The 24,499-nt window shown below is 36.5% G+C and overlaps 1 protein-coding gene across 5 annotated transcripts in view; it reads left to right on the top strand.

Annotated features, from left to right (window-relative positions):
* DPH5 (diphthamide biosynthesis 5) overlaps window positions 1-24,499 on the top strand; it is a 52,043-nt gene that overhangs the window by 16,618 nt on the left and 10,926 nt on the right. For 4 of the 5 annotated variants that reach the window (XR_002082170.2, XR_002082171.2, XM_019457645.2 and 1 more), the window contains exons 5-8: window positions 11,262-11,382; window positions 14,146-14,185; window positions 15,646-15,749; window positions 19,939-20,064. Coding sequence is in view for 3 of the 5 variants with exons in the window: in XM_019457645.2 (XP_019313190.1) it covers window positions 11,262-11,382; window positions 14,146-14,185; window positions 15,646-15,749; window positions 19,939-20,064 (391 nt within the window). In the remaining 2 variants the exon portion in view is untranslated. Of the gene's footprint in view, window positions 1-11,261; window positions 11,383-14,145; window positions 14,186-15,645; window positions 15,750-18,184; window positions 19,212-19,938; window positions 20,065-24,499 lie in introns of those variants that run through there. The other variant, XM_019457646.2, reaches the window with a different exon arrangement.

The following is a 24,499-nucleotide window of genomic DNA, read 5'->3' on the forward strand; positions in this document are numbered from 1 at the left end:
TTTAAATATTAAATATTTTATACTATTTCCCTAGAACTTAGATCTTTTTCCCCCTCATTGAATAGACCACTGAAATTAGCTACAGAAAGACTTTAATCTTATATCCAACTTTCACATACAAAACCAGGGAAATTTAATCTAATTAAATTGGTTCTGTATTCCTAAAGCCTTTTCACACTCTTCCAAATAACTTACTCTGTATCGCTGATGCATATTTTTCCATATGGTTATTCTTTTCTGTCCCATCACGAGCATTGTGATACCGCATTTCTTAAAGGAATCTGTAAAAGAGCCAAAAGCCAATCATATTAGGCTTTTAAGCCACCTATGTAATTATCTCAGTGTATTGGTTATTTTTAACCCAGCAGTCTTAGTTTTGAGGAGTTAAAAGAGTGCTCCATAACTGTTTCTGGGGTTTTCTTCCAAGCTGCTGAAGTTTGGTATCTTGTGTTCTGATGTTCACACATATATGATCTATGGCAACTGTGACTGCTCATGGCCAACAGTGGTTTTAAGACTTAATTCCTTGTTAGGACTTATTCCTATTTCAGATATATTTTAATAGAAAAAACCGTACATCTTAGAATCTGTGAAATGAGATATCCCCAGTGTGTCTTCCTGGAAAGCATAATTTAAAATAGATATTTACAACAAGAAGATACATTTACATTGGAACACCAGTCTGTGTCTGTTGCTTTAGAGGTGTCTTTATTTTCTGCGTTACCTAGGAAGAATATCTCAATTTAATTGACATGCTAGCCAGTCATCTCAGAAATATTGCCTTTGGTTCTGAAGAATCAGAGAAAAGATATAAATGATTCACCTTTTAGTATTCATTACTTGCACTTAGTTATTACATTTAAATTGGCAAAGAATTTTGCTCTCTTTTGTCTTCTAATAAAATGCATACTTAAAAACCTTGCCAATTCAAGGCCTTTTTGCACTTTTTTTTTAAAGTTTATTTATTTTGAAAGAGAGAGAGTGTTTGTGCACCTGTGCTCACGTAGGGGAGGGGGCAAGAGAGAGGGAGAGAGAATCTCAAGGAGGCCAGGCTCTATCTCGTGAACCATGAGATCATGACCTGAGCTGAGATCAAGAGTCCAATGATTAACTGACTGAGCCAGCCAGGCGCCCCTCTTTTTTACACTTTTAAAAACCCTCTTGAACATTCCTGTGCTGGAGTAAGTGAATGGAATTTCCTGATTCATAGTTCAGTATTCTTCCTGTAGACCATGTACTTTTTAAGAACTGATGGTTGCCAGGAGAAAGGAAAAAAAGAGAAGAATAAATTAATCATGTGATACACAAAGATGTGTAATAAACCTTAAGCTAATGGAGTATATATATATTTGTCATATTGGTTTTATTTTGATTTCTGGTGAGGAAAGTTACCTAGCCCCTTTCCATCATATTTTGGTCTAAATTATCATGACTTATCATTTAAAGTTTTTTGCTTCTTTCTAAACATAAAACTTTTCAAAAGATTTTTGTCTTCATCACATGCATATCTGTTATTCAGACTGGCAGGAACGAAATTAGGGTGACCCTGTTCTCCTCCTGATCCTCTAGGCTGATAGACAGGTACAGTGTTATTGTTCTCATGTCTGAAATAGGTGAAGGTATTTGAGAGGAAATTTACTGTGAGAATTGACAGTCTCCATAGAAGGCCTTAAGATCATATCCATATTACATAGATTATTTTTAACAATTCAGCTTTCTCTCAGTTTTATATAGGATTTTTCTGGGCAGCTACAAAGCATTGTTTCCCCATCTTGGTTCTATTCTCTAATCTGGGTATGAAAATGACTTACTACTTGTGTGAAAAACAGGAAGTGCCTTTTTAGGTTCTGCCTTAGGTATTTGATGAAATTTCTATGAAAGTATACTTTTTGTACCACCCAAGTTATTTATATTCTAGGAGAAAGAGGTAATTATTGATACTGTTTCTAAGTGTTCTAAGATAAAAGGCATTAAAAATACAGTCATTATATTCATGGCACTTTTACATTTTAAAACAAATGTATAGATACCCTGCATAATACCTAAGGTTTTCAAAGTCCCCTTCCTTATAGTAGCTGCTCTTTTTCTTCTAAGTATTTAGGGTTAGCATTTATGGGAAAAACAATAACTTAACACGAGTGGTTCTCAGACTTTAGTATTCATGAGAATTACTTAGAGGGCTTATAAAAGAGATTGCTGGCCTTCCCCTGAAATTTTCAGATATAGTAGATCTGGGGTGGGGGTGGGTGTCTAAGAATTTGCATTTCTAGCAAATTCTCAGGTGATGCTGAAGTTGCTAGTACATTTTGAATATCACCAAACTAGACAGATAAAAACTTTCTTAGAAAGTTAATGAACTTGTGCTTTTTTTTTTTTTTAGCATGGCATAATTGAAAGAGTAGATTTCAGTTCTCAGAAATATGTTTGCTAAATGTAGAATGTTAACAGGTTACCTTGCCATGCCATCTTGCTCAATTTTTTAAAAGGGAAGTGGGCACCACTTTCGAAAGAGATTCTGTCATCTCTGTGAAAGCTTTCCCATGAGTTCAAAAACAGCCATCAAGTTATTGAACAGAAGTACTGTTTTGGGTAATGTGACAGACCTGAATAGTATATGTTTTACAATGTTTTTACCTTAGGTTAAAGAGTAGCAGTATGGAATTCCTAACCTGGAAATAATGGGCACAGATTTTTTTAAGCCTATCAGTTTGTTAGCCCCTTTTGAACTTATCTTATCATTGTTTTCTAAAGCAGCATAGAGAGCTCAGAATCAACTACTGAGTATTTTTCATCAACTTTGTAGTTTATTAACTAGACTCTTGATTATCAGTATTTTTTTTTCAATGTTTATTTATTTTTGAGAGACAAAGCATGAGTAGGGAAGGGGCAGAGAGAGGGGGAGACACAGAATTCAAAGCAGGCTCCAGGCTCTGAGCTGTCAGCACAGAGTCCAATGTGGGGCCCAAACCCATGAACCGCGAGATCATGACCTGGGCCGAAGTCGGACACCCAACTGACTGAGCCACCCAGGCACCCCTTGATTATCAGTATTAATGAAGGTAAGTAGGTGTGTAGACTAACACTTCAAAACACACAAAACCAGTTGATACACATTCTATTATAGGCATGCCATAAAATAGTTTTTTTTATTGCAAACCCCATATTCCTATGAAAATGTTTCTTGTTAAAGGGAATGTGTAGTAAAGGCTACCAAGTTAGACATCATTAAGAGGTTTAGTGATCCATTTATTCAACAAATATTGTTTGCCTATTTATTATTTGCTTGCCTTGGATATGCTGATAAACCTGTCTAACAAGGTCTCTGCTTTCAAAGAGCTTACATTCTAGTAGGAAGGAGAGGCAATAACAACCATAAAATAAACATCAGGTAGTGGGAAGTATAAGAAATTCAAGTAGACTGATACATGTTAGAGATTTGGCTGGGTCTCTGTTGTAATTGGGTGGTCAAAGGAGGCATCTCTAAAGTGGTGTTACTTAAGATTAGATATGAATCAAGAAAGAATGAACATATTCCAGTCAAAGGGAATGGTTTGTGCAAAGACTCTAAAGTGGAAATGACCTTGGCTCATTGAAGGAACCAAAGAAGGGCTTATTGGAGAGTAGCAGGCTGGAGAAAAGTGGTCTGAGGTCAGATAGGTAGATAGGGTTGGATCACTAGGCTCTCTAATCCAACATCAGCCATTTGGATTTTATTTGTAGTGAATTGATCATGTAGCAGAGTGTGATTAGGTTTAATTTACTTCAGACTCTGAAGTCTTTCCTTTTGTCTTGTGAAGAATTAGTAGTCCTGGCATAGATATTAATTACATGTATGTTAAGTGAAAGAAGTTTGACACAGAAGACTATATATTGTAGGATTTTGTTTATATGAAATGTCCAGAAAAAGCAAATCTGTAAGATAGAAAGTAGTTAGTGGTTGGCTGGGGTTGAGAACAGGTATTACTTATAAATGGACATATGGAATCTGATTGAAGTGATAAAAATTTTCTAAAACTACATGTGGTTGCACAATTCGGTAAGTTTACTAAAAATTGAATGTACATTTGTAATGGGTGAATGTTACAGTATGTGCATTATGTATCAATAAAGTAGTTTAAAAAATGAATTATAAGAGGTTTGCTAAATGAACAGTAAGGCAGATACCTTCCCAACACAGGGAACTATACAGTTAAAGAGAGTCATGAAGCACTTTGGAATCTTCGAGGTATTATAGAAATACACAGACACCAATGAATACATACATATGTACCACAGAAACCTTGGTTACCTAGAGATTAATTAACACAAGACTGAGAATATATATGTTGGGTAAAAACTGACTATATATTGAGTAGAACTGGTAAAGAAAAAGTAATAATAGAAAAGGTTGAGTTTAATTGCAGATTAAAAGTTCTTGGTTTTACTTTTGCTCAGGCAGTAATTAAGGAGTCCTCTAACTTCTCTGGATCTCAGGTTTCCTAACTGTAAGGGGATGTGGGGACAGGGAGGAACACTGGACATGATCAATGGTTTTCAAAGTGTACCAGGATTTATGAAGCTGCTTCAGCAATTCTGCAGAAATTGAAGTACTTGAGACCAAATAGCAATGAATAAATCCCCAGGGAGCCTTGATCTTTAACCCTATTGATGTTTTATTTAAGAATTTATTTGGAAAAAAAGACTTGGCACTAAAAAGTATGGAGAATACTAACTGAGATCAATTCTAATGTCCTCTAGATTTAGAAGCCAAAAAACCTGGCCTGTTTTCTAACTTCAGGCAAAGGTTACCTTAACCAAGATACATTAGATGCTCAGATTTTCATTGAGTAAATCTTAGGTTTTTTCCCAATTCAAATACTAGTTATAAACATATAAACTTTAAAATCATGTTATTTGAAATTCCTAAGTAACAAATATTTCTAACACTTGTGAAATTTGTATTTTGAGGATTTTTCTAATCAAAGGAAAATCCGTTTATTTGTGTAGAGCCAGGTAAGTTGGTTGTATTTAGGCATTCCTGAATGAAATATCAGGGATTTTTCTCACTACAGAGACGGCAAGAACAGAGTCCTTTTCTTGAATTCTTAAGGTTAAACATTTGGCACCTTAGTCATGCAGAACCAGAATTGTTTTCATTTACCATTGTCTCTGCTTTAGAAAAAACTGTTTTTAAAAAATATTTTTATTTTTCTTGATGATAAGTGACATATATACTCACAGAAAATTAGGAGAATATAGTAAGTATAAGGAAGAAAATATAAGCACCTGAAGTCCCACTACCTGGAAGTAACCATAGTTAGTTACTAGTTTGGTATATTTCCTTTCAGTCTTTTTTTTAATGTTTATTTATTTATTTTGAGAGAGAGAGAGAGAGCAGGGGAGGGGCAGAGAGAGAGGGAGACAGAGAATCCCAAGCAGGCTCCATCCACCCTATCAGCACAGAGTCCTATACGGGACTTGATCACATGAATTGTAAGATCATGACCTGAGCCGAAATCGAGAGTCAGACGCTTAACCAGCTGAGCCACCCAGGCGCCCCTCTTTCAGTCTTTTTATTCAATTCTTACCTGGATACATTGGCCTGAAGATGACAGGCCAAAGAAAGAAGAAATTACAAATTCTGGCACACTTTCTTTATGTGGTATTTATCATTTCTTGTTAGTCATTTGTGTGATAGAATGAATCTTTTTTTTAAAATTTGGTGACTAAAATGGTTTTGAGACATTTTAAAGGACAGATAAATGAGACAGTTCAGTGAAACCAGGTAGCAATGATTTCTGCATAAAAACTGCATTATCAGTTGCAGCTGACTTCAGGGAAAAGATTGTATAATTTTCTCATCATTACGAAATGCTTCCACTTTCTCTGGCTGTTGCATGAGTGACCTTGATTATTGCCATATGTTCCTCTGTTTATATAATACATTTCTACTTTGGAAAATATGTATATTACTTTTAAAAAGTAACAACTCATTTCCTTCCTTTTTTTCATAGCACAAGACTCATTGTGATAATCAGCATTGTTTTGACCTTGTAGTAGTTCTTACTGTTAGTTTTCAAAAGCATTGAATTGATTTCATTGTTGTCCAGGGACTAATGTAGAAATGATAAAGTCTAACCTTGTACAGTGAACACTAAACTAGGTAATAAGGGGATCCACACTCTACACTGCCACGTAACCTTAGAAGAACGCATCTGAGGAAGCTTCCTGTTCTTTTAGTCACTTTGGAATTATTTTGACCACCTGCGGAATCATGGGCATATTAAAAATGTTTTTCTTTCCATTTCCACTGGAACTGTTTTTAGTCAATATTTTAATAGCCATCTTCTCTCCCACTTAATAGTTTTATTTTTAAATTGCAGATATGATTGTACCATTCTTCTACTTGCACAATCCTGATACGTCGTCATCCCATACAGAATATTCAGTTACTTTATGTGTTTACGTGTTGGGCACATAAACTTCCTGATTTACTCATCTTCACATCTCCCTTTGTGCTTTATCACAGTGCCAAAACATATAATCAATATGCAACAAATATTTGCTGAGTTGAATTGCTTATTTATTTACTTATCCTTCCCACCCCAGCCCAAGTTGGTTTATTTTTGGAATTATGTACTTTAAATTAAAATTCTTTCGTTTAATTCATATGTGGATTCTCTCATTTATGTGTAATAACATAAATTTTATAGCTCTTTGGTCTTCAACTTTATGTATCTTGTATACAGTGGGCATGTGCATAATTTTTCTTAGTGTCAGCAAAATCAGTGTTACATAAATGTTAAGCAAAACGCATGTGGAGATTAAAAAAAACAACTCCAAGACCAATATTCTGTATAGAAAACTAGTAACTCTTGATTATGTGGTTTGTGGTGTGTTTTTTGACATCTTTGCTGGCTCAGCTTTCTTTTACCTCACAGATTTAAGTGATCTGATTTAGGATTCATGTTTATATATGAAAGATACATGTGGGGCTTCACAGAGTTGTTTTTAAAAAAAATTTTTTTTAATGTTTATTTTATTTTTGAGAGAGAGAGAGAGAGAGAGAGAGAGAGAGTGCACAAGCGGGGGAAGGGCAGAGAGAGAGGGAGACACAGAATCCGAAGCAGGCTTCAGGTTCCGAGCTGTCAGAACAGAGCCCGACATGGGGCTTGAACTCACAAACCGCGAGATCATGACCTGAGCCGAAGTCGGCGCTTAACCAACTGAGCCACCCAGGTGCCCCACAGAGTTCTTAATAGCAAGTTAAATTTTCTGATTTTTCTGTATGTTGAGAAGATATTTTTTAACTTAGAAAATCACAAACTATTTTTTGTTTGTTTATTTTGAGGCAGGGGGCAGAAAGAGGGAAAGAGAATCCCAGGCAGGCTTGCACTGTCAGCACAGAGCCCAACATGAGGCTGGATTCCATGACCATGGGATCGCGACCTGAGGCAAGAGTCGGACAGTCAACCGACTGAGCCACGCAGGCACCCCAGTCACAAACTGTTTTTTATTTGAATGTAGAATGACAAAAGTATTAAATCCTAATTATAAAAATGGATTTTACAAAGCATTCTGTGCTTCTGAAAGGAAGGAAACATTGGTGGCAGTGCGATGAGTTAGAAGATTATTAAGGTCATTCAGGCAAGTGGCATTAAGGACTCAAACTAAGGTAGTGATAAAAGAAATGAAGTCAGTTCTAAGTATATTATGGAGCTGGCATTGACAGGAATTGGCACGTGGTAAAGCTGTCGGGAATTAAGAGATACTTGTTAGAGGCAAGTCGGGCAATAGCTATTTCTAGATAATTGCTTAATGCCATGCTAAATATTGCCCAACAGTTCCCACCTCTGTTAAGTTGTTCCTACCATCTTGTTCTTCCCCCAAGATCAAGTTCCCCCATCTTTTCCACCCTTTAAGGCCCAGCCTATATCCTGTCTTCAGGAGTTGTCTTCAGGTGCTTTCCAAGTGGGAGTAATGCTGAACTCCTTCAGTACTGTCTATGTCTCATTTTTTAGAATTATTATTTACTACCTAATATTGATCTTTCTTATGCATCTTCTTGCTTTAACTAGATATTGCTTTATATGTTAATTAGATCATTTTGAGTTTTTATCTTCAACAGATAAAAACACGATCCAATATCAAGTTGGATAAATTGCTTTCTTTATAACTTGCTTCAGATTAAAACAAACAAGCAAAAAGACCTGTGTTTATCTACTGTTCTTAGAAAACAGCTCTTTTTATGGTCTCTAAATTTAGATTTGCATCAATACTGTTTTGGGGGAAAATGATCACAGTACAAAGGCTAACATGTATAAGACAGAGCTTAGACTTCTGCAGCCTCAGTTCTTGACACTGTTTTACTCCAGTTTCTTTTATGGTTTACTGGCAAGTCCTTGGATTGTGAAACATGGCACTGATCTTTCTGTTCTTTGAGGGACTGACATCTTAAATGGTGAAACTCTTTGCATAATGTTCCAGAACTCATTGAAGAAGTTTGCAGCACAACCATGGGAATGGTTACAGTCTATAAATCAGGGTCCTAGAAAGCAGTGCTTATGTGAGGCTTTCTTTTAATCCCCCAAATTAGACAATTCCAAGAAGCTTTTCTACAGCATGCTGCAGCTAGTGTTTATATGTGACTAGCATCTCAATTCTCTCAGAAATCATCTATCCCTTTCTTTCTGAATGAAGAATTTACCTTCATGAGTATATTTCCATGACTCTTAAAATATTGAAGGCCCATTTAGAGTGTTTATATATGGTTGCATACGTAATTTTCTTTAACCTCAATAGTTTTATTTTTTACAGAGTAATAGCAATATTTCAAAGTCTGATCCGAGATGCCAAAAATCCCTTTTAGAATGTAAACTGTTGAACTTATCAGAGCTAAATCATAAACTTATTTTCAAATATTTGGTAATATTTTTGAGCTCATTCCAGTAAAGAAAGCAGTTGGATTATAGCAAGACACAGCATTTTAGACCATTTTTATATCATCATTATAAACATATTATTATATCATCAAATCCCTAACATTTATTGTTTTTACTGTGTGCAATGTATTAGGCATTCTACACACTTTATGTCATTTAATCCTTTAACAAATCACATTATTAGGTTTATAGTTATGCGCATTTTCCTGGGGAGTTTCTCTTGAAAGTCAGGAAGGTTATTTGTCCACGGTGGCCCATCTATTAATGTTTATTTATTTTTGAGAGAGACAGAGACAGAATGTGAGTGGGTTAGGGGCAGAGAGAGAGGGAGACACAGAATCAGAAGCAGGCTCCAGGCTCTGAGCTGTCAGCACAGAGCCTGACGCGGGGCTCGAACTCACGAGCCATGAGATCATGACCTGAGCCAAAGTCAGACGCTCAACCGACTGAGCCACCCAGGCACCCCATGGTGACCCATCTATTAAGAACCAGCGCTGTGACTTCAGAGCTCTTGCCTGCTCTGTGAGGTATATGCAAGACTGCATTCTCCATGAGGGCCAGAGCTCGGATTGGCTTCTCACTTTATACCTGTGCATAGCATAATGTGTGGCACATAGTGGATGATCTAGAATAAATATCTTTTAGATAAATTTGCCTCTCATAGAACAATAACAGTAGCAGAACCCCCACCCCCAGCCCCACCCCAGCAGGGCTAGGCCTATCTCTTGCAGCTTGGGTGAATGTATTCCAGGAATCCCACATTGGAACACATTGGAACTCATCAGCTGGATGCATTTTTCACAGAGAAACATTATATACGTGGCAAGAAGATTCATGACTCTGAATTCCTGCAGTTACATGGCTCTTGCTATACTGATCTGAGAATTTGCCAGGGGATGGCATGGCTTCCATAGATCTTTTTTAGACAGTTTGCAAGTGGACTTTGAGAATAAAGCTCATTGGTAGGTGAGTTGGAAGTTGTGGCCGTGTGAGGAACCTGATGAGCTTTCCCTTAAGAACTCAAAGTCACCATTAAGAGTGTCAGTTACAGGTTTTAGGCCTCAGTGTACAAAAAGTGAGAAAATTTGAGCTTTCCTGGGGTGGAGGGATAGAGGGCCTTGAATGCTCCAGCTTTTCTGTTTCTGTTCTTTCTGCCTCCCCCTTACCTCTTGCAGCAGCTTCTGAAAACTGATTGGAGAAGCCTCAGGATGATAATCCCTTCTGCAGACCAGTTCTTCATTTGAAAAATGAAAAACCTTGGGCTTAGAAAAGTTCAGTACTGTCCTGTGCACAGTTTGTGGCAGAGGACTAGACTTGATTTCCTGTGTCTAGTGCTTTCCAGCTCTTATAAATTGTTTCAAGCACTGTTTCAATTGAATAATTAAATCTTTACCTAACAACTTTAGTTTTATGTTTTACCATGTATTAAGTCTTTGAATTTAATTGTCCTTTGCACAGTGACTAGATAAGAACTAATATTAGCATATTACTTCACAGTTTGAATAACTTTTTACATGTTTACAACCCCATGAGTAGGAAAGACAGTATGTTTTTACTATCCCTATTTTAGAGATTTAGAAGGAACAATGTCACACAGCTACCAAGTTGCAGAACTAGGATTCAGAACTGAGTTGTCTTAGCATAAGATGTGGAGTTGGGCTCACTTCAGTGAGCTGTGCAGCCAGACTGGAAGCACACTGGAACAAAGCAAGCCTCTTGGTTGTGTGATGGCCAAGTGGGGTGGGTAGGCCACTTGGGAAAGGAGGAGGTTTGGGCAAACCTTCATTGAATTCTATAGTGAGGAATCAAATCGTGGGTAAAGTAAGGGGGTAGGGTTTAAGAAATAGCTGCAGCGAATATAGTGTCTGAATTGTCCTGAGCTGCCATGGTGGAAAGGAGCATTTCTTGGACCTGTTTGAGTCTTTTTCATTACTCACTAGCTGTGAGACCCTGGGCAGATGAGCTTGATGTTTCTGAGCCTTGGTGGTCTGTAGTGTGAGGATAATAAAATTAACCTAGTGAACAGTCCCTGCTCTGACTGCTCAAAAGTCTTTGTTTATTTCCTTCTGGGTTCTGTTTCAGTATTTTTAGCAACTACATAGCTAAATCGTGAACTGGTTACATATGTTGCTATACTGAATGCTGAACTACTAGGAGCACTACTGTAAAGGGCATCAGAGAGACACCAGCTGCTGTGGACCAAAGAGAACATGTATTTTGTAAGAGATTTGATCCCCCACTCATCTCAAGTCTGGGTCTCACTTTATGTTTTGGTTGTTAACTTTGAAAGAGTAAGCAGTGAATTGTTCTATCATTAATTAATGTTTTTACTTTTTCTAGTTGTATAAGTTTGGAGAGACGGTTTCTATTGTTTTTTGGACAGACACTTGGAGACCAGAAAGCTTCTTTGACAAAGTAAAGAAGAACAGACAAAACGGCATGCACACGTTATGCTTACTAGGTGAGGGCTTTGGAGTTTCCTTAAAGTCACAATATGGAGTCGTCGTATTATTCTCATTTTGATTTTGTGTTCAGGTAAAGCTGTTCTGTGCATAACTAGCTAGAGGTCAAGGAACGACCTGGTCTAGCTGCTCTGTGTGCCACATACTTCTCTTACTCTCAGGGAGATAACGCATTTTCTGCTCCAAATACCACCTGGCTATTCCCTTGTGTATACCATAATTCGTGCTACTCCCTTCTTATGCCCTCATGAATCCACTCCAGCATTCTATTATCTTACCCGTTTATCCATCAAAACCCTGTTCTTGTCAGTTTACTGCAATTCAGCAGACCTGTATTAAGCATTTATTCTTACCAAGTGCCATCCTTTGTCTTCCTAGAGATGTTTTTTGAATACCACAGTATTGATATCAGAATCACAGAATTACAGATCTGAGAGAGACTCTGAAGATCATGTTATTGAAGCCCATTTTACAGATGAAGTTGAGGCCCAGAGATATTTAATCATTTTCCCACTGTGTCACCCAGTTTATCAGTGGTGGAATTGGTAGAATCCAGATAACCTGTCATTCACAGCTTTTTACTATATCATGCTGCACTTTATGCCCATTGTAGAGTTAGGGTTTTTTGGAATACTAAGGAAGTATTAGACATGCGTCCTGCCCTCAGGGTTTTGAAATTTAGTTGCTATGTACACAAAAGTTTAAAGAACAATTAAGTTCTGTTGTATGAAGAGGCAGGAAGGTCAAACCAGAACTTTGGCTCTCGATTTCTCTAAGAGCTTCCCCCTTTTCTTGGCTTTCCTGGGAAAAGACAAACAAGGCTAAACAATATATCTTCCTTGCTCCATTAACAAAAACAGGAACAAGGTGTGAAGTATAAGATATGATTTCAAATCCTCAAACCGTACATCTCATCATTTAATCATCTGGAATGCTCATCATTTAAATTAGTATATATTTATTGAATGCCTGCTGTGGTCCAGACCCTGTAGGGATTAGTGAGAATATACCATGTTAGGATACTACAGAGAATTTAAAATTTACTTGAAAAGACCAGATGTATATGATGTAATTAAAGATTAACAAAATATAGTAATAACTATATAGATATTTCAAAGAACAAAGAGCTTTTGAGGGGAAGTTAACATAGGCTTTATGAAGGAGTTGGGACTTATGTTACTTCAGGGGTAGTTTAAGATAGGCTGGTGTGTGGGTAATAGTAGAGCCACATGAATAAATTGATTCAGTAGACTTTTATGGAATATCTATTGGGTACTTTGCATTATGCAGGGTGCTGGCACTAAGGTGAAAAGGAGATGCTTACCTTTAGCAAGTAGAAGTAGAAAGGAATAATTCTGGCCTGTGTGAAGGCAAGGGAGAAGTAGTAAGACTGGTCTGGCTTGATATTAAATATTTCATAATGTAGTCTTATGTTCGATCAAAAAGCATTTGCCTGTAAAAATTCTCCCCAGCCCTCTTCATACTTAAAACCAGGTTCTATAGAGCAGATCATTTAAAAAGTTAAAATACTAAAAACTCACAACATTTCAGAACCTCAAGGTGAATGAACTAAATGAATGTGTTGAATTTTTAAAAATCTTGCAGGTACCATATAAAGGAAGTCTACGTCTGTTAATTGTATTGCAGGCCATTTTCAATAACTGATATTGCATTTTTTCTTATATGTGCTAGACAAATGGAAAAATTAAATAATGGTATTTCGAACCTGAAAGGTACATTCACCACCGGTTCCAAGAACATTTACAAATACTTACAAGGGCTTAACCTCTGCTGTATTTTCCTAGGAAACTCTTTAGTCTCATTCATAAGAAAAACTTTGATAATCACTTAGGAAAGCTGTAGAAATCCAACAAAAAGACCCTTCAGTTGCAGTGTATTTATTTTTGCAAAAGCAGACTTTGGCTGAACCATTTGTTTTTAGCATGTAGAACAGGAAGCAGCTGTTGCTCTTGCTGTTGTATACTGAGTTCCTGTGAGGATGTGGAGTGATTGTGCTTTTTTACCTTTTACCAAACTGTTTGGCTGAGCATCAGTGATTAAGAAGTAAAAGGAATCAAGGATTTGTGACACTTGCATTTCAAGCTTCATGAGAGCAGAGATTATGTGTGTTCTGGCCTCTGTGGTAGCCCCATACCTGGCAGTCAGTGCTTGGGAAAGCGCTGTTTATGAATATTGGGTATTAAAGGGTTTATTTATAAGTTATTAGACATGTCTTAACCATTCACAAGAGAGCAAAGGTTTCTTTTCAAAATGTGGTGAAAGTTTTCTTCTGTTACATTACATGCATTAGAGCTTACGTTCTAGTGCCCGAAAAATAGGTTAAGAATAGGAACATAAGAAGACTTCTCAGTTGGGTCTATGCACTTACCAGCTAGTAGAAATGAACACAAAGATTTGGATTAGCTGTTTGGTAGTATATATGCCAATATTTATCTGACTCTTTCCTGTGTCTTCTTTTCCAAGAGGAAATTAGACACTTTCAGGATGGTCTTAGGGCCAACCTCGTGTTTGTTTTCTAACTAATGACCTTTACACACCACAAGCTTCCATTCTTCTGTATATTTCTATAAAAAAGTAGATGGATACAAGTGTGACGGAAGAATGACATGAGCTCTGAAATTAATATTTCGGAGACTTGACAAAAACGCTTCCCCTAAATTTAAATGGCTCTACCGAAGTTGACACACAGGGTTTTGGATAAAGTAGTTAATTAAAAGAGAACTATTTTTCACTTCCTACAGACATCAAAGTAAAGGAGCAGTCTTTGGAAAATCTAATCAAGTAAGTTCTTATTCTGAGAATGCTTATGTCTGTTTCTAATTCCTTATACAATAAATTCTACGTAAAGGACATGGGTTCTAAAGATTGTTGAAAATTAGCTTTCCTTAACTGGTAAAAATTAATCACCTCATCTTATGACGTGAAAAGCAGTGTGATAGAGTGGAAATAGCAATAGATCTCATGGATTCAGGACCGTGACAGTGGTTGACACCTAATAGGCACTCTGTAAATATTTGTGGTGTGAATTAATGAATTGGTGGTCAGAAGAAGACGTGCATTTGAGTCCTGAGTCTGCCTCTGGTTATGTGCTCTTAGGCAAGCTACTTTGGTTTCTGAGTCTTCTTTTCCTCCTATGTGTGATGAGTGCTAAAATCCTTTTTTTGCTTATTGAGGCAATGTGCAGTACAGTAGCTACTACCCACATATAATTAATGAGCACTTGAAAAATGGCTAATGTAATTGAGAAACTGCCTTTATAATTTAATTTTAATTAATAAAAATACTCAACTTAGTTATTAAAAAAGTGTATTTGGAGTAACTTCACTGGGTAAATCTTTTGCAACCATGAATTTTATGAAATTTAAATAAAGATTAAGTATTTCCAATGAAAATTTAACACTTGAATTAATGCTATAAGTATGAAATAACAGATGTCAAAAACTTAGTACAAAAATAATCTCTTTAATAATTTTTATAGGAGTAAATGTTGAAATACAACATTGTGGATATAGTGGGTAAAATAGTATTGTTAAAATTAATTTTGCCTTTTTTTTTTACTTTTGTTAATGTGACTACTAGAAAATTTAAAACTCTGTGGTTTGCATCATATTTCTCTTGGACAGTGCTGACTTTGAGAATTTTTTTGGGAGTCAGTAAGATAATCTGTATGAACTGTTTTGTAAGCTATGAAAACAGTATTTTTATTATGATCATGGGCAGATGTGGTAGGCTTTGAGGTATCAGAAGTAAACATATCTAACCCTCCAAGATTTTTAGATATTTACCACTTTAGTTTACTTTTCTTAGAGGAAGAAGTGAAAAGAGGAATATGTGGTTTAAACATGGTAATAAAAATGGACACGATAGAACCTGATTAAGCCAGGATCTAGAACAAATTGCTGCTTAATTTGAACTGTTTTTGCCTGGGTTATCACTTTAAATAAAAGTAACTTTGATTTAGACATTTATCATTAAGTTGTTGGACTTTTATTTCTGCCAGCATTTCGGTGAGATCAGAGGACACTTGAAGTAGAACAATGAAAAAAGCTTAAACTTAAACAATTATGGTATTCATGTTTTGGTGTATACTTAAATGGGTAATGTGTGAATGCTTCAAACCATATAATTAGACCATATAATTAGACTGTGGTACCTGAGTATTCCTGGGGGAATAACTGCATTAAAAATGTGTTATGTAATTTCATGGCTGAGGACAGTGGCATCTAGTTTTATATTTACAGGGGAAGGAAGATCTATGAACCTCCTCGGTATATGAGTGTAAACCAAGCAGCCCGGCAGCTTCTGGAGATTGTTCAGAATCAACGAATACGAGGAGAAGAGCCAGGTACTCAAGGCCCTAAAAGGGTTCTCATGTTTCCCCACTGCTGTACTGAGATGTGCACATGGTATAACTTCACACACCTCCCACTTCTGAAGTGAGGTTCAGTGTGCTTGCATAGTACTTTTTCTTGTCTTTTTTTTTTTTTTTTTTTCAGTTTTCACTTAAATTTCATAGGCTAAAAGTAGTACTGAAGGAAAAATAATGGAGTTCTTCCTAGGAACATTAATACCATTCAAGAAAGTGAGGATTTTTCACAGATTAACAGTAAATCAGGTTTAATGTAAACATGTTAATAAATACATAGGTAAAATGCAGAACTTCCTTTTTAGCCTAAATTTATGGTAAGATCTATCCTGCAAAAATATACTTATTCTGCTTTTTCTCTTTGTTCTCACTGAGACTGGGGGTAGTTTTCCTCAGGATAAAAACAAGAGAATTTATCCTTATATTCATAATATCTAGACACAGTACGTGGTATATAATAAAATGTTTGTCATCAGTAAATCTTTATTGAGAGATTCTTTTTTTTTTAATGTTTATTTTTACTTTGTGTGTGTGTGTGTGTGTGTGTGTGTGAGAGAGAGAGAGAGAGAGAGAGAGAGAGAGAGAGAGAGAGAGAGAGAGGCAGAGTGAGAACTGGGGAGGGACAGAGAGAAGGAGAGACACAGAATCTGAATCAGGCTCCAGGCTCTGAGCTGTCAGCACAGAGCCCGATGAGGGGCTCGAACTCAACAGACCGCAAGATCACGACCTGAGCCAAAGTCAGACCCTTCACAGACTGAGCCACCCAGGTGCTCCATTTATTGACAGGTTTTTAAAAGAACTTGTCATTATATTCTGTTGTAAGTTGCTGACTGCCTTTGAGCACCAATCTTTTGATAGAAAAAATACATAAGAGATTCTTGAATGACTGTTGCTTATTTTTTTCCTCATTAGTAGGTCTCATTAAAGTTATGAAACAAATAATTTGCAAGGGTATTCCATATCCATAATTTTGTACACTTAAGCCTAAACTTGCATGCCTGCTTGTCCTTGTAGATATCATTGTCCCATTTTTTAAACATGTATTTCTTTATTTTAAGAGAGAGTGAGTGAGCAGGGGAGGGGCAGAGAGAGAACGAGACAGAGAATCCCAAGCAAGCTTTGCACTGCCAGCTTGGAGCCCACCTTGGGGCTTGAACTGACAAATCATGAGAACATGCCCTGAACCGAAATCCAGAGTCAGACGCTTAACCACCTGAGCCACCCAGGTGCCCCTCATTTGCCCCATTTTGATCATTGTTCAATCAAGACAGCTTTCCCAACTAAATAAAATCATGAAAAGGTCAGCACTTAAAAACATAAGTAATGTCATTATGCCCATTATTTGTTAAGGGCTCTGTAATTTATTAAATACTTTCATGTCTGTTATCTCAACCCTTACAACTGCCATTTAAGAAAGATAGTATTATGTTTTGAAAAATGAAAAGAAAACTGAAGTTTGACATAGGTGATTATGTGGCCAAGCAAAAATTCAAATCTGTGTATTTATCTCATACTCCTCTTGTTTTTCTAGTATACCTTGGTCACTGGGAACATAAGCAATTTATTAAAAATATAGGCAGGTTTGGAGCACCTGGGTGACTCAGTCGGTTAAGTGTCTGACTCTTGATTTCAGCTCAGGTCATGATCTCATGTTTCTTGAGATCAAGCCATGTCAGGCTCCACATTAAGCATAGAGCCTGCTTGGGATTTTCTCTCTCTCTCTCTCTCTCTCTCTCTCTCTCTCTGCCCCTCCCCCAATCTCACTCTCTCTCTCAAAATAAATAAACTTTAAATATTCATAAGTGCCTTAAAAAATATATATATATATATATATTTGGGCAGATAATAAACATTGTTCACTCAGAAGCTATATAAAGACAAATGCTGGGGCACCTGGGTGCTTAGTTTGTTAAACGTCTGACTTCAGCTCAGGTCGTGATCTCACGGTTCATGAGTTCGAGCCCTGCATCAGGCTCTGTGCTGACAGAGCAGAGCCTGCCAGAGATTCTTGTCTCGCTCTGTCTCTGTCCCTCCCCTGCTCATGTGCACATGTTCTTTCTCTCCTCTCAAATAAACATTAAAAACAAAATAAAGACAAATGCTAATCAGTTGTAAAGAGTATGGATATAGGCAATTGTTTATCAAATCCTGAAAACTTAAACTAGGGCAAGCCTTTGGAATTCCAAAAGGGTAAAGTTAGGAAGAACCGCTTTATATGTCAGGTAGTGCATATAATTTAGAAAAGCCTTAGGTAAATCAATAGATAATTGGTGTGTAATATGTGACTAAGGAGATTTAAGATATTCAGGGCTTCTTTAAGGGTACTTTTGGTACTAATGTTTATTTTAATGTTGGACAGGATAATGCAATTGCTGATTTGAATGGCAGTATCTTTTTCTTCTTCTTCTTAATAGCAGTCACCGAGAAGACACTCTGTGTTGGCTTAGCCAGGGTTGGAGCTGAGGACCAGAAAATTGCAGCAGGCACTTTGCAGCAAATGTGTACTGTGGACTTGGGAGGACCGTTACACTCTTTAATTATCACAGGAGACAACATGCATCCATTGGAGATGGAGATGCTAAGTCTGTTTTCCATACCAGAAAATAGCACAGAATCCTAAAGCATTGATGGAATGGAAGCATAGACATTTTCTATTGTTAGATGTTAGTTTCAGTCATATATGCACATACCCGTATTTGTATAATGAACAGTTCTTTTGGTGTACCTAATAATTATAAAACAAGTGACCAAGAAGAAAGATCTTGACTCAATAATACTTAGTTTCCTGTGGCAGTGAGTTTTTTCCTTATGACATCATCATCTGTTGCTGCTATTTTGGTGATTTTTGAGGATGTACACACATGGAGCAGACCAAGCCTGAAAACTTGCGGACAGATACTCATATTGTTATTTAAAAACAGTTTTTACTTATGAAATGAGTTTATACAATGTGGAACTTTCTTCTTTTTTAAAAGTCAGCTGTGCTGACCACAAGATGAATTGTCCTGACAGTAGTTGGTATTAGTGCTTTAAGCAGAGGTGGAAAGAGTAAGTACCACCCAACCGTCCTCTTACTTAAAGCTCAGCTGAGTACATGCCACAAAATGACATCTTTCTGAATTGCCTTGTCTTGTTTAGCTGACACTTTAATTATGTGGTTCATATTCTGCTGTATTTTGGAGGTTATATAATTGTTGAATTATAAATGTTCAGCCAGCCATGTACAGTTGCTGTTTGGTTTTAAATTGCATCTTTCACATCCAAGTGGACAAATGGAAAACTTAATGACTATAAAATATGGCTTTAAAAAATTTAAGTTTGAAGACATTGGGTTAGGCAAGATTTGTCATATCACTTAACTCAGTAATATGCCACCGTATGTATGTAAGTAGTCACATTCTTTTTCCTAGTTATAAACAGCTCTGCATTTATAATATTTCATGACTATTGTAGAGTCTTGTACTTTTTGTTCATAACAGAAATAGCTTTACTAGATGCTAGTTTGGTTGGTCTAACTCTAAATATTTCCATGGCTTAATCAACCATAGCTTAAATTGATAAATTCATTGGAAGTTGAACATATACTTCCCTACTTCCTGGGAGCATTAATTAACAAGAGATTATTCTGACTTATTTCGTTTGAGATAAAAGGTATTTTAAATATATATGAAGTATTCTGTTTTTAATCTGTTACATAAAAAGGGAGAGAGCCAAGGACATTTAAGTACCAGTTCTGTGTTGTTTTCTTCTGAGGCATTAAAGCAAGCATTGAAGAATTATATAAGGCAGGACTTCTGGCTTTGGTAATGGTGGAATAGCTTGTAATGTACAAGCCCTCCCAATTATAAACTCTGGGAAAAACATAACTGTCTGAAGACACTGGGGAATGACCAAAAGCAGGCTGAGAACTATACTTATATATAGCTTTTTCCCTCAGGCCATTCCCCAGTCTGTCTGGTAAGGGATGGCTAGAATTCAAGAGAAGGCTAGAAAGCAAGAGTTTTATTGGCTTGAGGTGTCAGAGAAATTGGGGGCTGCTAGAGGAGCTGTAAAGTGAGGAGGAAATTCTAGAAATGGAGATGGCACTGAAGGAGGAGCCAGCCTTAACAGTCTGTATACAAATCTCCTCTTAATTCTTTGGCTAACTGCTGAATTATGCTTTGTACAGGGGAAGACTCCATGAACCTGGTGGAAAGCCATAGCTGGAAGGCTGAAAAATCTGAGCAAAGTTTGTTGCTCTGTATTGCAAGGGAAAACAGTTTTGAGTTTGAATCCCGTCAAGTTAGAAGGCTTGGTAAGCACTTTAGGCTTTCTGTCAAATCTCTAGAATGGCTGTGTATTAGAAGAGACCATGCCCAGGACTAAGGATTTGCCTAAAACTAAAGACAAAACCTTTAACATAATGTAAAATCAATCCTCCATGAAATCAAGGTGATTAGTCCATAATTTAACTGCCTGCTGGAACAAATCTTAACACTTCTAGGGCATGATAACAAATTGAGTCTCTTTAGCATATCAACAGTGACTAGGAACAATAGTTGTAATGAATGTATATAGATGAGTGCTGTCAGAGAAATGGAAGCAAAAACCCAAATGGTTGGACCTAACAGCAGAGTGCAGATGACAGGTGGATAGAAATTGTCCTGATGAATAAAGGCTAAAAAATAACTGGAAAGAAGAAAACAGCACAGTGCTTCAAAGTCATGGGGGGCAGTATTCAGCAGTCCAATGCATATGTAATTCAATTCCCAGAAGGAGAAGAGAGAGAAAATAGGGCAGAAAAATTATGAGTGGGTGAAGATCAAAATTTTCCCAAGTTTGGTGAAACTATCAGTACATAGATCCAGTAAGCTCAGTGAACTCCAAACAGAATAAATGTAAAGAAAACAAGACCTAACACATCATAGCTGAAACCGATGAGAACCAAAGATAAGAGAAAAATCTTAAAAGCAACCGAGAGTGGTAGTAGGGAACCCACTACACACAGGGGAGCAATAAATGTTGGGCTGCTTCACCTCAGAAACCGTGGAGGTCATGAGACAAAAGAAAGACATCTGTAAAGTACTGAAATTAAAAAGTAAAACCAAACCAAATCTTACCAGTCCAGAGTGGCAGAGTTCTTACGTTTTATTTAAAGCAGCGGAATACTAATTGTAGACTGATCAGGTCTATGTAGGTTATGTATTGAAATCTTTTGGCAACTGCAATAAAGAAGAAAGGCAGAAGTAAAAAAAAAAAAAAAAAATTAGAGGAATTAAAATTGAATACTGAAAGATATATGATTCATCAAAAAAAAAAAAAAAGGCAAGAAAGGAGGAAATATAGGTACAAAATATATAGGACAAATAGAAAAATAGCAAAATGATAGACCTAAATTTAACCAAATCAGTAATTACTTAAATGTAAACCAAACACTCCAATTAAAAGAACTAGATTTTTTTAAAGGTCCAACTATATGTTGTCTATAAGAGAGTTAAACTTTAAGTGTAAAGACACAAGATGAAAGTAAAAGAATGGGGGAAAAACAGACTATACAAACAGAAAACAAAAGAAAACAAGTGGCTCTACTAATAGAAGATAAAATAGACTTCAAAAGGAGTATAATGGAGATAAAAAAGGACTTTTCATAAAGAAAGGATAGTTCTCAAGAAGACAAAATCCTAAAGGTATATTCCTTGAATACCAGCTTTAAGGTACATGAGGCAGAAACTAACAAAAGGGAGATACAGCCATATCTACAATCAGAGTTGAGGATTTTAACAACCTCTTGGCAACTAATAGGCAAAACATTAGCAAAAATACTGACAGTTTGAACAAAAACCATTTGCACCCAACTGATACTGAAAGATCACTACACCCAATAGTGGTAGAATAGACCTTATTTTCAAGCATGTATGAAACATTCAGCAAAGTAGACCATATGCTTGGCTATTAAATTAAAAGTCACCAGGGGCGCCTGGGTGGCTCAGTCGGTTGAGCATCCGACTTCGGCTCAGGTCACGATCTCACAGTCTGTGAGTTCGAGCCCCGTGTCAGGCTCTGTGCTGACAGCTCAGAGCCTGGAGCCTGCCTCGGATTCTGTGTCTCCCTCTCTCTCTGCCCCTCCCCCATTCACACTCTATGTTTCTCAAAAACAAACATTAAAAAAAATTTTTTTTAAATCACTATCACTAACAAAAAGATGTCTAGAAAAGTCCCAAATATTTGGAAATAATATTTATTTTAACTGAATAAAAACAATATTAAATATGAAAATTTGTGGGATGCAGGTAAAGCAGTTCTTAGAAATTTATAGCTTTGGAAATCTATATTAGAAGACAAGTTTTAAAATCAATGATATGTTTCCATCTTAGCTAGAAAAAAAAGTGTGTAAAAACTAAGTAGAAGAAAGGAAATACTGAACATCACGGCAGAAATCAGTGAAATAGAAAATGGTCAAACAATAAAATTAACAAAGCCAATGGAATGTCAAAAATTTTGAAGGCTAACAACAGTAAAAGTTGCAAGGATATGGAGTAACTGAAATTTGCCTGCTGTTGGGAAGAATATAAATGGGCATAACTACTTTGGAAAGTAGTTTTCAGTTTCTTGTAAATTAAACCCATGAACTAGTAAAATCAGTTCTAGGTATTTACCCAAAAGAAGTGAAAACATTGACAAAACAATTGCATAAGAATGCTTTTAACTTTATATATTTATTCGCTTATAGCCCCAAACTAGAACCAAGCCATGTGTCCAGTAGGAGAATAGATTTTAAAATTCGCTGTATTTTACAATGGAATATTAATTAGCAATAAAAAAGAATGAACCATTGACTCCTACAACATGAATTAATTTTAAAAACATGTTAGCAACAGGAAAAAGTAGTCACAAGAAAATAGTATTTGCCTATGGAGAGAATGAAGATTGACTGGCTGGGGATAATAGGGAACCTGAGGTAATGGAAATATTCTGTATCTTGATTGGGTGTTGGTTGTATGGGTATAAACATTTACCAAAATTCATTCAAATATATACATTTAGGATCTGTGCATTTTTCTGTATTAGGATTGTCAGATCAAATAAAATATCCAGTTAAATTGAATTTCAGATAAACGTGTGTGTGTGTGTGGGTGGGTGTGTGTGTGTTTACATACACAGAGGTCTATATATATATATATATTCAGAGCAAGTATGTCCCATTCCATATTTGGGACACATTTATACTACAAATGATTACTTGAAGTGAAATGTTACTGGGATCCTTTATTTATTTATTTATTTATTTATTTTTGCTAAATCTGGTGACACTATTCTGTATGTAATTTCACCTCAATTTAAATGAAATTGTAAAATGAAAAATGTGTATTATTCATCAGTGGAAAAAGGAACAATACTATTTTTGGTCTGTCATGAAATGCCAGTGTTTGGTAGTTAAATTAGAAACACCTGAACACTACATTCATTTGTTTGTTTAGTTTTTAGCTCTTTAAATTCTCAGTGAATCCACCCTTATAATCTAGACACAAAAGTTTCATCACCAAAAAAACTTCTTCCCACTATACCTATATATTCATGCCTCTACCCATCCACTTCTTACCAATTATAGATATAGATATAGATATATGCACATACATACATATGAATGTTAAAACATTCACATTTAGGTTTTTATGTGACATGAGTTTTAATTTTTCTGGAGTTAGATAGGAGTGGGATTCCTGGTCATATGGTAGATGCACATTTAATTTCACAAAAATTTTCGAAAACGATTTGCAGAGTAGCTCTATCATTTTGCATTCCCACCAGTATTATGAAAGAGTTCCTGTTGCTCTGTATCTTTGCCAGCATTTCTTACTGGCAATATTTTCTATTTTAGCTATTCTGGTAAGTGTGTTGTGGTATGTCATCATAGTTGTGTTTTTTTTGTTTTGTTAATATATGAAGTTTATTGTCAAATTGGTTTCCATACAACACCCAGTGCTCATCCCAAAAGGTGCCCTCCTCAATACCCATCACCCACCCTCCTCTCCCTCCCACCCCCCATTAACCCTCAGTTCTCAGTTTTTAAGAGTCTCTTATGCTTTGGCTCTCTTCCACTCTAACCTCTTTTTTTTTCCTTCCCCTCCCCCATGGGTTTCTGTTAAGTTTCTCAGGATCCACATAAGAGTGAAACCATATGGTATCTGTCTTTCTCTGTATGGCTTATTTCACTTAGCATCACACTCTCCAGTTCCGTCCACGTTGCTACAAAGGGCCATATTTCGTTCTTTCTCATTGCCCTGTTGTACTCCATTGTGTATATAAACCATAATTTCTTTATCCATTCATCAGTTGATGGACATTTAGGCTCTTTCCATAATTTGGCTATTGTTGAGAGTGCTGCTATAAACATTGGGGTACAAGTGCCCCTATGCATCAGTACTCTTGTATCCCTTGGGTAAATTCCTAGCAACTACTGGGAAGAGGAAACAACCAACAAAACTAAAAGGCAACCAACGGAATGGGAAAAGATATTTGCAAATGACATATCGGACAAAGGGCTAGTATCCAAAATCTATGAAGAGCTCACCAAACTCCACACCCAAAAAACAAATAACCCAGTGAAGAAATGGGCAGAAAACATGAAAAGACACTTCTCTAAAGAAGACATCCAGATGGCCAACAGGCACATGAAAAGATGCTCAACGTCACTCCTCATCAGAGAAATACAAATCAAAACCACACTCAGATATCACCTCACACCAGTC

This window comes from Panthera pardus, unplaced genomic scaffold (genome assembly GCF_024362965.1).
Source record: "Panthera pardus isolate Hobbes unplaced genomic scaffold, ASM2436296v1 HiC_scaffold_11, whole genome shotgun sequence".
NCBI lineage: Eukaryota > Metazoa > Chordata > Mammalia > Carnivora > Felidae > Panthera > Panthera pardus.